Source organism: Diabrotica virgifera, chromosome 3, assembly GCF_917563875.1.
Source record: "Diabrotica virgifera virgifera chromosome 3, PGI_DIABVI_V3a".
NCBI lineage: Eukaryota > Metazoa > Arthropoda > Insecta > Coleoptera > Chrysomelidae > Diabrotica > Diabrotica virgifera.
In genome coordinates, this window is record NC_065445.1 from 81,170,193 (window position 1) to 81,182,931 (window position 12,739).

General features: G+C 34.1%; 2 protein-coding genes across 2 annotated transcripts in view; both read right to left on the bottom strand.

Moving 5' to 3' along the window:
• Positions 1 to 3,458, bottom strand: part of LOC126882527 (zinc finger protein 43-like) — a 79,353-nt gene extending 75,895 nt beyond the window's left edge. The window contains exon 1 of the mRNA XM_050647494.1: positions 3,446 to 3,458. Coding sequence (XP_050503451.1) covers positions 3,446 to 3,458 — 13 coding nt within the window. The remainder of the gene's footprint in view (positions 1 to 3,445) is intronic.
• Positions 3,459 to 10,529: 7,071 nt separating this feature from the next.
• LOC126882528 (gastrula zinc finger protein XlCGF58.1-like) overlaps positions 10,530 to 12,739 on the bottom strand; it is a 60,086-nt gene continuing 57,876 nt past the window's right edge. The window contains exon 2 of the mRNA XM_050647495.1: positions 10,530 to 12,191. Within this exon, the coding sequence (XP_050503452.1) occupies positions 12,016 to 12,191 (176 nt within the window). The 3' untranslated portion in view covers positions 10,530 to 12,015. The remainder of the gene's footprint in view (positions 12,192 to 12,739) is intronic.

Sequence of the window (12,739 nt, forward strand, 5' to 3'; positions counted from 1 at the left end):
CACTAAAATTTGAAAGAAAACATCAAAATAACTTCTAATAATGCCGTATACTCGTAATCACAATTTTTAGTTCCTTCCGATGAAGCATTATTTGTTGACATTGACACAGTGACCATTGACAGTTAATGATTCTTCTTCTGCTTTCTTCTTGTATGTAGGCTTTAAAGCCTGTTTATTCTTCAATATTAGCCTCCTAAATCGTTTAAATTATCGCACCATCTTTTTCTTGGTCTGCCAATACTTCTTCGTCCATTTGGTGACTTATCTTGTGCTATTCGTAGTATCCTATCCTCTGCCATTCTACTAATGTGTTCGTCATTTTTGTCTGCGCCATGTATGTCAAAATAGGTCTGATTGCTACTTTATAGATTCTCAACAACGAAGGAATCCGCTCTGCAAACCTATCAACTTCCTATGGGAGAAATAATTTCTATTATCAGATCTATCAAACGGACGAAATGGCAGGAACAATACAATAATTCAGACAAAGGAAATTATTACAAAAAAATCCAGCCTACACTTCCCATCAAGACATGGTTTAATCAAGTTTCCAACAGAGGCTTTATAAAAACTATTTGTCGAATAAGAAGTAATCACTATCTGACTCCAGTCTACAAAAGGGAAATAGGACTTGTAGATAATGATGAATGTTTATGTGGAGAGCTAGCAGATCTACAACACAAGCTGTTGATGCCCTTTACATTTTATTGAAATATCAAATTTCTATACCAATCTAGTTCCAAGTGAATGTACAATTTCCTTTTAATCTTATACATATACCTTTTACAATCAAACAATCTAGATGTTTATAAAATTTTATATACCCATGTTAATTGTTTAAAATTAAAGCTACGAAAAAAAAAAGAATCAAAAAAATATAAAAAAATAATAATAACATAAAATAAAAAGTTACTAAGAAGAACTAAACCTCCGAGAGGTTGAATCGGGTTTAGGTCTTAGCGTAGTAAAAAATATACAAAAAAAAATACATAAAAAACAAAAGAAAAAAAACTAAATAAAAAAAAAATAAAAAATATAATAAAAAAATGTTAAAAAATATATATTAAAAATAAAAAAAAACAGAGTAAAAAAACTTAGTAGTGGTAATAGTTTTAAATTTAGATACTAATCATATATTTTGTAAAAGAGAGAATTCAAAACACACTGACTGGCCAGTTGGTTGCTTAAACCAGTTCCATAAAAACATAAACACACACACACACACACACACACACACACACACACACACACACACACACACACACACACACACACACACACACATAGTAGATTCTTGCTTTCGTGTCTTGTATTAGGTGTTCGATCTTCCAGATTGTGTCATTACGGGATCCCGCAGCTTTACTTGCTTTTAAGCTTTGTTGTCGTATTTCTTCTTACAACATCTCCGTAACTAGTTATATCTATTCCCAGATCTTGCTAAGTAATCTTCATAAATCCTCAGTTAATGATAAAATATACAAATTTATTTAAATAAATACCAAATCACTGTAAAATCGCTAAAAATGATATTTTGACATTCTAAGTACAACACGGAAAATCAAGAGTCATCCATTGTATATTATGTATGTAGCTTCAACACGGAATAATACTCATAGAAATAGTAACTTGCTGTATGAATTCAAAAAACAAAGCACGCAATTTTTAAGAAAAAAATAAGATAATAAACTTTGGTATTATTTTAAATCTATATTAAATATAAATAATATAAAATACAAAATTACACTTTTTTAAAAAAAGTACATTTTATAATACGACGTTTTTATTATTTATAGGACACAACAAAAGTCTAATAAAAACAATCATTTTTCAAATCAAAATGTCAACTTTAAAAATAAAAAAGAATTTCCGATACCGGGAATCGAATCCGGGCCTCCTGGGTGAAAGCCCGGTATCTTATGAACTAGGCCATTAAGATATATATTTTTGAGGTATAGGTTTAATCTAAATGTCATTGCGTCATTTAGATTTCAAATAGATTACATGTTTGTAAAATAATGCTTAACATTCCAAAAATTACACTTTTATGAAAAAGTGCTTTTTATAATACCACGGTTTTGTTATATATAGGACACAACATACAATTATTAGCTATAATTTTATATTATTATTAACTGTAATTTTATAATTGTATATTATTGTTTCAATCCCTATGTCATGAAAGAATTTTGTAATCGATTTTAAACTCATATACTTAAATCAAAGCAAATATTAAAATGGCAAAAAATAATGAAACATGTTTCAAAAGAATAATTAACTTATAAAATATGAATTTTTAGTATATTAACTTTTAATTAAAATGGGATCTAAATGTCATTGCAGTAGTCATAATTTTTAAAATAGTTTACAATTCAAAAAAACTCGATATATCCATATAATAGCAGTTAAATATTGCATTGTTAACTAGTTCTGAGTTATTCTGAAAATTTCAGGTGCCTAGGTAGCCAAGAAGTATGTTTAAAATGGATTACCAAATTTGCCGAACATAGTGACGTAGTGACATAGTGACAAAGACCAAGCCAAGTATTATATATAAAAACGTTTTAAAAATAAAATTGAGTTATGGCAGATCCATAATCTGATGTCTTCTACGTACATGGCTTTTAAGGTTTCCCTTTAATTTAGCTTTATATGAGCAACAGGGACAGGCAAACTGTGGTTCTTTCTGGCATTCTTTTCTTTTATGCATCATCAATGATGCCTTTAATTTATATGTTTTATCGCAGGTGTCACAAGGAAAGCCTAAAAATTATTATTATTATAATACCGACCATACCCGATTTCAGAACAAACCATTTTCATCTAGGCTATACGCGATGCTATTGCCTATAGCCTAGATTTTCGTCTAAGCTATAAAAGTTTGTACCAAGAGACATAAATTCTAAAATATCATTAGGAATAACAATGTTGGAAAGGTTTTTTATCCAGCTTTTATTTCTTTTTGACAGTCTTATTATAAATGATCACTCATATACTTAACTTACAAATGACCCAAAACTATCTATACAACGAAAAGATAATTGTATAATTAAATTATTAATGACCACAGGATAGATAGACGAAGTCACAAGGAAAAACCGCACGATATACAATAGTATCATACCAAAGTTTTACTCTCTTCCAAAAATTCACAAACTAACTCTATCAGTTCGTCCGATTGTTGCCTCTATTGAAGCACCTACTTCAAGTATAGCAACGATTATGACTGATATTCTTACTAAAGGTTATGATATTAATAACCCGTACGATATTAAAGATTCTTTTGGGGTTTTCTCAAAATTAAAGGATAAACCATAAATGTAATCTACAGTATCCCATCTATAGATTGTAGTAAAGAATATATAGGACAAAGTTCAAGATCTATTAAAGATCGGATAATCTCCCACAAAAGTGATTGTACATTATATCCAGAAAGATGCACTCTTACCACACATATACATGATAATAATCACACGATGGACTATAGTTCCTTTAAAATTTTAGGTGTCTACTTGACAAGGTATTATGTTTTCCATCTTTTGCGTTATTTTGCCAGTTATTAGCGCGCTCATCACTGTATGATAGCTTCAACACGGCTTTGATGTATGAAATCAAAAATGAATCAAACAGTTTTTAAGAAAAAATTATAATAAACTTTCAAATGATTGTGAATCTATATTAAATATAAATAATAAAAAATACAAAATAAAATTGAGATTTATGATAAATCAACAGTCTGATGTTTTCTAAGGACATGGCTTTTCAGGTTTCCCTTTAACTTAGCTTTATATGAGCAAAATGGACAGCCGTACTGTGGTTCCTTCTGGCATTCTTTTCTTTTGTGCTCCCTCAATGAATTCTTTAATTTATATGTTTTATTGCAGGTGTCACAATGAAAGCCTAAAAGGTATTGAGTTCATCATATGTGTTCCAATATTCTTTAAAGTTGTTATTCTTTAAATGTTACGTTTATAAGATACGGGATTAGCTACAGTTAGGTTCTAATGACAATTACATATTTTACCTAAAAATACTTAACTTTTCGATGTCCACTCCAGAAATTGTAATCAACAGAAATTGAGAGGAATTTGTTGAAAAGATGTGTACAATCGCAATTGTTATTATTATTGAGGTTATGTCACATCCCAGTCAACAAATATAAATATTTTACTTTGCCTATGATGTTTGAAGGCAACATCCTGATTTGGCTGGAAAGATATGAGTGGATGTTTTTATGCTCTTTCATACATCAAATTCTGATTGTTCTGTGCAATAGTGCAATAATTATGTGTGTAATGTGATTCTATGTTTGGGAGTGTTCGTAATAATGAGTTTTTGCAATTGAAAGTCTGTTGCATTCTTCTGACGGATTTGCTACACATTTTGTTTCATTTAATATGTTTTTTTCTGTTTTTCATGTCTGTTTCCTTCATGATTATTGACGCATGCCTTCCACTGTGGTATGTTTTCATTGTCCCAGGCATGTTGGCATATCTGTGATTTGTCCAAATCCCCGTTTTTGATGTCTGTTTCATGTTCCTTAAACATTTTTTTTGGATTGAAGTGGAACGCTCTTAGTAGACTAGGGAAGGTTCCTATGGTTTGTTTTTTAACCAAGAGGAGTGATTCAAATTTACCGCGCTGTATTACTTGTTTCTAATTGGTCCAACCACAGGCAAGTTTACTCCACTCTTACAAAATTTTGACACTAATGACATTTATCAAATTTTGACACTAGTGACATTTCATAGGTTAATTCATGTCGGTGATTTTTGTGTTTTCTGTGTTATTCCTATAATTTTTATATTGTTAGTCTGCTTTTATATAAAAAGCAGTTGTTTTTGGAACTCTTTAGCGACGTATTAATTTAATATAATATTCATGGATTACCGTTGAGGGCCGACTAGATCAACCAAAAAAGAAGATGTATTTGGTTATTATTCTAATGACTTTCTTGGGAGTGAATCTGTCTTTTTAGTTTACTCCTCCTGGTTAAAAAATAAACTATAGTACTGTTGGACTCGGACAGGAGAGGAGAACACGCTGGGGCCCACAGACCAGAGTATGATTCATGCGTCCCGCGTGCCCCCCATAACCAGCCGCCTACCAACTAAAACCACCCCCTCTTCCGACCCAGAACATCCCTGGACGTGTTCATTAGTGAACGATACATAGGGATATTCCGCGCGGTCTGTAAGTAGGTCCCAATAAGATTTGCATAAGCCCTGCTATGCTATCCTCACCTTCCTAAGAGCGGATAGGAGGATAGGGGAGGTCTTTAAGTGACGTGTTGAATTGAAAATAAAGATAAAGTAGGGGTTGAGGTCATGTGTATCTGTGTACAATATTACTAAATCTTATTCTTAACGTAAGATAGGGGAATAGGGGTATATCTCTGTATACGATGTTTGTAAATCTTACTGAGAAAAGTATTGTTCTTTTTGTATTTTTTTAATTTCTTGTACTTTTTTATTTATTTATTTTATTTTTTTATTGTTATTTTTATTTTTTTTTTAATTTTTTATTGTGCTGTTTTACGATGGCCGTAACGATGTCAATTTTATAAATTCAAAATTTAATTTGTTCTCGATCGCGACGTTAATTATATTATCTGGGCCTACCTCACCGAATCTGTTCCTGAACTTGGCCTGTTCGCGAGCGAAGACGTTACACCGGAAGACACAGTGTTCTGCGTCTTCCCTCACGTGACAGGTCTGGCACACGTTGTCATCAGTCTTGCCGATTCTGTGAGTGAACGCCCGGAAGGACCCGTGTCCAGTTAAAAATTGAGTAAAATAAAAATTAACCCTCTTAAACTTGCAAGCGTACCACGTCCCTACATTCGGGATGAGTTTTTTGGTCCATTGGGCTTTGTTATGTTCCGCCTCCCATTCTGCCTGCCAGTCCGTGAGAAGCTGCTCTCTGGCAGCCGCTCTTACCTTGGGAAGGTGACCGTTTTGTTGTTCGTATAATGTTTTTCTTTCCCTGGCAAACAGGTAGATAGGAGGGGCGCCTGCTATCACCTGTAAGGCCGTGGTAGACGTAGTCTTGTATGCGCTGACTGCGTTCAAAAGAAGTTTCCTCTGCGCCTTGTTTAGCACGTCTCTATATTTCTTATAGCGTAGAACCTCGACCCAGACTGGAGCTCCGTAGAGAAGGGTGGACTGTATAGTGTGGAGGTACAGTCTCCTTTTAGCACTACCTGGCCCTCCGATATTTGGTGTTTTTCTTCAGAGGGCCCCGGTTTGTGCCTCCGCTTTCCCTACCACCCTCGTAAGGTGCTTGGTGAACATCAGTCCTCGCTCGAAGTCTACGCCCAGATATTTGGCGCAAGAGGAAGGTTTAACTATGTTATTTCCAAAACGGAATAACAGGTCTGGTCCGGCTCTGGGTGCCTTAAGGACCACCCCCTCTGTCTTTGCGCTTGCAAGTTCAAGATCAGTCTCATTCATCCAGGCATTCACCCGCCCGAAACAGCTTTCCGATAGATTCACTAGCTTCAAGTAGTGATCGTGGGTAACTAGAATAGCTAGATCGTCGGCGTAGGCTACAGCTTCGCAATTCTCTCCGTAGCAGAGATTTAATACACCGTCATAAAGAATGTTCCACAGCGTCGGCCCAAGGACCGACCCCTGTGGAACGCCCCTGTGGAACGCCGGCCGTGAGTTTACTTGTTTTTGTTCACGATAATAACCCTGTTGGATAGACAACTGTTCCTTAAACCTGACACTTAGTGGTCTTGCAGTTTCTCCCACGTATAAATTAGGTATTGCATTCGCAGGGTATTTTGTAGATCAAGTTCTTTGACCTGTGTGTTGTTAGGTTTCGTTTTGGATAGAATGAATCTCATTGTGTTGGTTGCTTTAGATGTTGTTTTTATGTTGTATTTATTCCCTATCCTTTTTAATCTTTCTGATACACCCTTTACATGGTATTGTTGTCAACCTTGGGTCCCTTTTTTGGGTGTAGCTGGATTGCTTGTGTTGTTTTGTTATTTTTTCTCTATCCTGTAGAATTCTTTGGTTATAAATGACAATAGGTAGTAATTTTGTTCCCGGCAGTCCGTTTCGGACTGCCATGAAAAATTAGCTTACACAAGTAGCGTACAGCAAAAAACAATGGAAAGGAAGACTTGAAGAGGTTTATGTTCAGATGTGGACGTGAATAGCTAGACGAAGAAGAAGAAGAAGTAATTTTTTGTTAAAAACTTTGTTATTAGGTTTCTTATTGAAATGCCTTTTTATTGGAACAAGTATTTTGGGCTCTGTCGTATAATGATTTGATGATTCCTTTTTTATGTTTACATTGTGATTTGAGTGAAAATTTAAATACCTGTTAGTGAGTGTGGGTTGGCTTCCTGTAAACTTTGGTTGCATATCCTGTAACTTCTTTGGTGATCAGCACATCCCGGAAAGGAAGCGAACTGTTTTCCCCTTTTGCTATGATGAATATAACATTTAACTTTAACATGACTTAATAGTGACATGACTATAAGTCAACAGAACCCCATTGTTATTCTTTCTTCAATCTTCCTGTAGAATTATGAATATGGACATAAAAAAGATAGATTTAGGTCAAACTATTGATTTGCGAAATGTTTATGTCTACACGATATAAAAATATACAAGGTAAGACAAAAATAACAACAGAATGAAAGAGAGAATATCAATCGTCATGGAATAAAACGTCACTAAGTCAAAAAAACTGAGGCTGAGAAAATGTATGCTTTCTTCTTAAATTAGTTTCAACAGGACATAACACTTATAAAACAGCATATTGCTGTATGAAACCAAAAAACAAAGCACACAATTTTTAAGAAAAAAACTATAACAAAAAACTTTGAGATGATTTTGAATCTATATTAAACAAATAAAAAATACAAATAAAATTGGGAGTTATGGTAGAAATTTTACGAAACCTCATGTCGCAGAATTATATGTCTTCTAAGGTTTCCCTTCATCTTAGTTTTATATGGACAATGTGGACAAGCAAACTGTGGTTCAATCTGGCAATATTTTCTTTTGTGCTGTCTCAGTGATGTTTTTAATTTATATGGTCTACCGCAGGTGTCACAATGAAAAAAGCCTAAAAGTTATTGAGTTAGTCAAGTGTTAGAAGACCCAGATGATTTCCTGCAGAACAACTAACAAAATCCACGGAGGAAGCTACCTCTACCTGAGGAAAGGAATGCCAAACGTATAAACCGTTTATACGCAAGTGAGTAGTAAAGAATGTAAAAGATATGAGTTTTTGAAATTGAAAGTCAGTTGCATTCTGTTGACGGATTTGCTAAAAATTTTTTTTATTTAGTAGGATTTTTCTGTTTTTCATGTCTGTTACCTTCATGATTATTGATGCATCCTTCTACTGTGGCATGTTTTCATTGTCCCAGGCATGTTTCCATATCTATAATTTGTCCAAATCCCCGTTTTTTATGTATGTTTCATGGTCCTTAAACCTGACTCTTAGTGGTCTTGCAATTTCTCCCACGTAGAAATTATTGCATTCACAGGGTATTTTGTATATGAAGTTCTTTGACCTGTGTTGTTAGGTTTCGTTTTGGATAGAATGAATTTGATTGTGTTGGTTGTTTTAGATGTTGTTGTTATGTTGTATTTATTCCGCATCCTTTTTAATTTTTCTGATACACCCTTTACATGGTATTGTTGTCAACCTTGGGTCCCTTTTTTGGGTGTAGCTGGATTGTTTGTGTTTTCTCTATCCTGTAGAATTCCTTGGTTATAAATGACAATGGATAGTAATTTTTTTTAAAAACTTTGTTATCAGGTTTCTTATTTTGGGCTCTATCGTATAATGAATTGATGATATTCCTTTTTTATGTTTACATTGTGATTTGAGTGGAAATTTAAATACTTGTTAGTGAGTGTGGGTGGCTTCCTGTAAACTTTGGTTGCATATCCTGTAACTTCTTTGATGATCAGCACAACCAGGAAAGGAAGCGAACTGTTTGCCCCTTTTGTTATAATGAATTTAACATTTAACTTTAACATGACATAAGTCAACAGAACCCTATTGTTATTCTTTCTTCAATCTTCCTGTAGAATTATGAATATGGACATAAAAAAATAGACTTAGGTCAAAATTTGATTTGCGAAATGTTTATGTCTCACACGATATAAAAAAATACAACAGAACGAAAGAGAGAATATCAATCGTCATGGAATAAAACGTCACTAAGTCAAAAAAACTGAAGCTAAGAAAATATATGCTTTCTTCTCAAATTAGCTTCAACAGGGCATGCCTTATAAAACAGTATATTGCTGTATGAAAACAAAAAACAAAGCACACAATTTTAAGAAAAAAACTATAATAAAAAAAATTATAAACATTTTCAATTTCTTTGCACCACGAAAATTCAGTAGCTGCATAATACTCTGGTTAAATCGGAGAGTGCAGGAAGAGTCTATACCGGTTTCGGAGGTCTTTTCCCCCTCATCAGTAGTCCCATATTCTCTTCTCTCCGATTTCCCCAGGTATCATACATTGGGACTTTCCGAATTGCAAAGAAAGAAATGTCACGGATGAACTAGAGCCATCTACCGAAAAACAAAAGTAAGTTATCAATCGAAGTAGCACAGAAAACGACAATAAATATCGTTCCCATACCACCAGATTGACAACAGGTGGAATACTTTCTTTGGTTACACCTCCTGCGATTTTCAAAATTTATACACCTCAGGAGGTGTAACCAAAGAAAGTACTCCACTTGTTGTGAATCTGGTGGTATGGGAAGCATATTTATTGTCGTTTTCTGTGCTACTTTGATTGATAACTTACTTTGTTTTTCGGTAGATGGCTCTAGTTCATCCGTGACATTTCTTTCTTTGCAATTGGAAATCGGAAAGAAGAGGATAGGGGAATACTGATGAGAGGGAAAAGACCTCGAAACCGGTATAGACTCTTCCTGCACTCTCCGATTTAACCAGAGTATTATGCAGCTGCTGCATTTTCGTGTTGCAAAGAAATTGAAAATGTTTATACATTTGTAATTCATTTACTCTTTTGTTGAGTATTAAGGAATCTTTCTTGTTGGAACTTTTACCACGCTGAGCAGATGAGTTGTGAATTATGTAAAATTCTCGTCATCTGAATTTCTTCGGCATCCTGTATGATTTATAAATTTTGAAAATTTCAGGAGGTGTAACCAAAGAAAGTGTTCCACCTGTTGTCAATATTATGCTATGGGAACGATATTTATTGTCATTTTCTGTGCTACTTCGATTGATAACTTACTTTACAATAAAAAACTTTCATATGATTTTGAATCTATATTAAACATAAATAAGAAATACAAAATAACATTGGTAGTTATGGTAGAAATTTTACGAAGCCTCATGTCTCAGAATTATATGTCTTGCAAGGTTTCCCTTTAACTTAGATTTATATGGACAATGTGGACAAGCAAACTGTGGTTCAACCTGGCAATATTTTCTTTTGTGATCTTTCAAGGATTTCTTTAATTTATATGTTTTGTCGCAGGTGGTACAATGAAAGCCTAAAAGATATTGATTTCATGATATATACAATTACACATATAACATATATGCTGCTCTAGCACATAGGCTGCTCTCTCTGACCCAACCAGGACAAACACCGGCGTGCAGTCCCGCATTGCAACGAACGAAATGGCAGGGATGCCCTAGCGGCAACTGCTAGCAAAAGACTAAGTTTTCGATCTAATAGCACATAAAATAATACCAAAAATAGAAGCCTCGTAGGTATAACCAGAGAAGGTTTCCATTGTTTTCGATCTGGTGGGATGTAGAGTAGTATTTTTGGTAATATTTTATGTGCTATTAGATCGAAAACTTAGTCTTTTGCTAGCCGTTGCCGCTAGGGCATCCCTGTCATTTCATCCGTTGCAATGAGGGACTGCACGCCGGGGTTTGTCCTGGTTGGGTCAGAGAGAGCATCATATATGCCTCCTGATGAGAGACTAATAAGTTTCGAAACCGGTAGAGATGCTTGCTGCACTCTCTGATTGAACTAGAATATAATGCGGTTGAAGTTTCGTGTTGCCACGAAATTGAAAATGGTTATTCATTTTTGATTTACATGTTTACTCTGATTGGAGTACGAAGGAACCATTCTCGTTGGAACTTTACCGCGCTGAGCAGATGTGACGTGAATTATAAATTGTAGAATTCCCTCATCTTCCTTAGTCTCAGCATCCGTTATGGCTTGCAAATTGTAGAAGCCTCGGAGGTGTAACCAGAGAAGGTTCCCATTGTTTTCGGTCTGGTGGGATGTAGAGTAGTATTTTTAGTCTTTTACAAATAACATAGTTTTTTCGTATTTTCTTGACAGCACTGTTGATTTTTGAATGAATTCCTCGATGGTTCGTCCCTGAAGTGACGAAATATTTGTAGAATGAAGATTTTTAATAACGGACCATGACCTGCAGATGGTCAGATAAATACAATAAAAAAGAAAGGTGAGAGGGTATACTTGTATGTTGTTGAGACAGATAAACAGACAGCGCGCAAGAATAAGAAAATTAATGCAAAATAAGCAAAGTCAAGAAATATAAAAGACCAACGCATATATGTGAATTAAGATCGAGATCAGGAACAAAGCAAAGAAATAAAAATTGACTTTAACTGACTAATTCTAGGACATGGCATAAGATATACTTCGGTCAAAATTTTTAATTTTCGAAATGCTTATGTTTAACACGACATAAAAATATATAAGGTCAGACAAAAATAACACCAAAATGAAAAAAAAATTGCTATCGCAATTTGGAATATAACGTAACTAAGCCAAAAAAACTAAGACTAAAACAAAATTAATGGCAAAATTTAGTTTTTGTTCTTTTTACATTAACTTCAACACGGCGTAATACTCATAAAAACAGTATATTGCTGTATGAAACCAAAAAACAAAGCCCACAATTGTTAAGAAAAAACCTATAATAAAAAACTTTGATATGATTTTGAATTTATATTAAACATAAATAAAAAATACAAAATAAAATTGGGAGATATGGTAAAATTTTTATAAAACTTCATGTCTCAGAATTATATGTCTTCTAAGATTTCCCTTTAACTTAGCTTTATATGGACAATGTGGACAAGCAAACTGTGGTCCAATCTGGCAATATTTTCTTTTGTGCTCTCTCAGTGATGTTTTTAATTTATATGGTCTACCGCAGGTGTCACAATGAAAAAAACCTAAAAGTTATTGAGTTAGTCAAGTGTTAGAAGACCCAGATGATTTCCTGCAGAACAACTAACAAAATCCACGGAGGAAGCTATCTCTATCTTGAGGAAAGGAATGTCAAACGTATAAACCGTTTATACGCGAGTGAGTAGTAAATAATCTTAAAGATATTGGCATGTCACCCAAAAAGGAAAAAAAAATAACAATGTTATATTTACAGTGTCAAAAACCGTTTCCATTTAAAAAACACAAATAATATAAAAATAAAATAAAAATTCCATTTTTTTTATTCAGTTGCAATGCGAAGTCAAAACAATATTACTTTGCACTTAGAATAGGGAGCGCAGTCCAGCACTCTGAATCGACGATTTTCGACTCTTGTTGGAGTCTCATCGGAGAGACGTAGGCCTGCTGCTCCATACTCGAAGTGATTAACAATGAGAGTTTATCCCCCACACCGCAACTGACGTGAATGGATTAGGTGACTAGAGTCATCTTGCATTTAAAAGGTGAAGTTTTCAATCCTAATAGCAACATTAATATATTTTTTTAAATATTA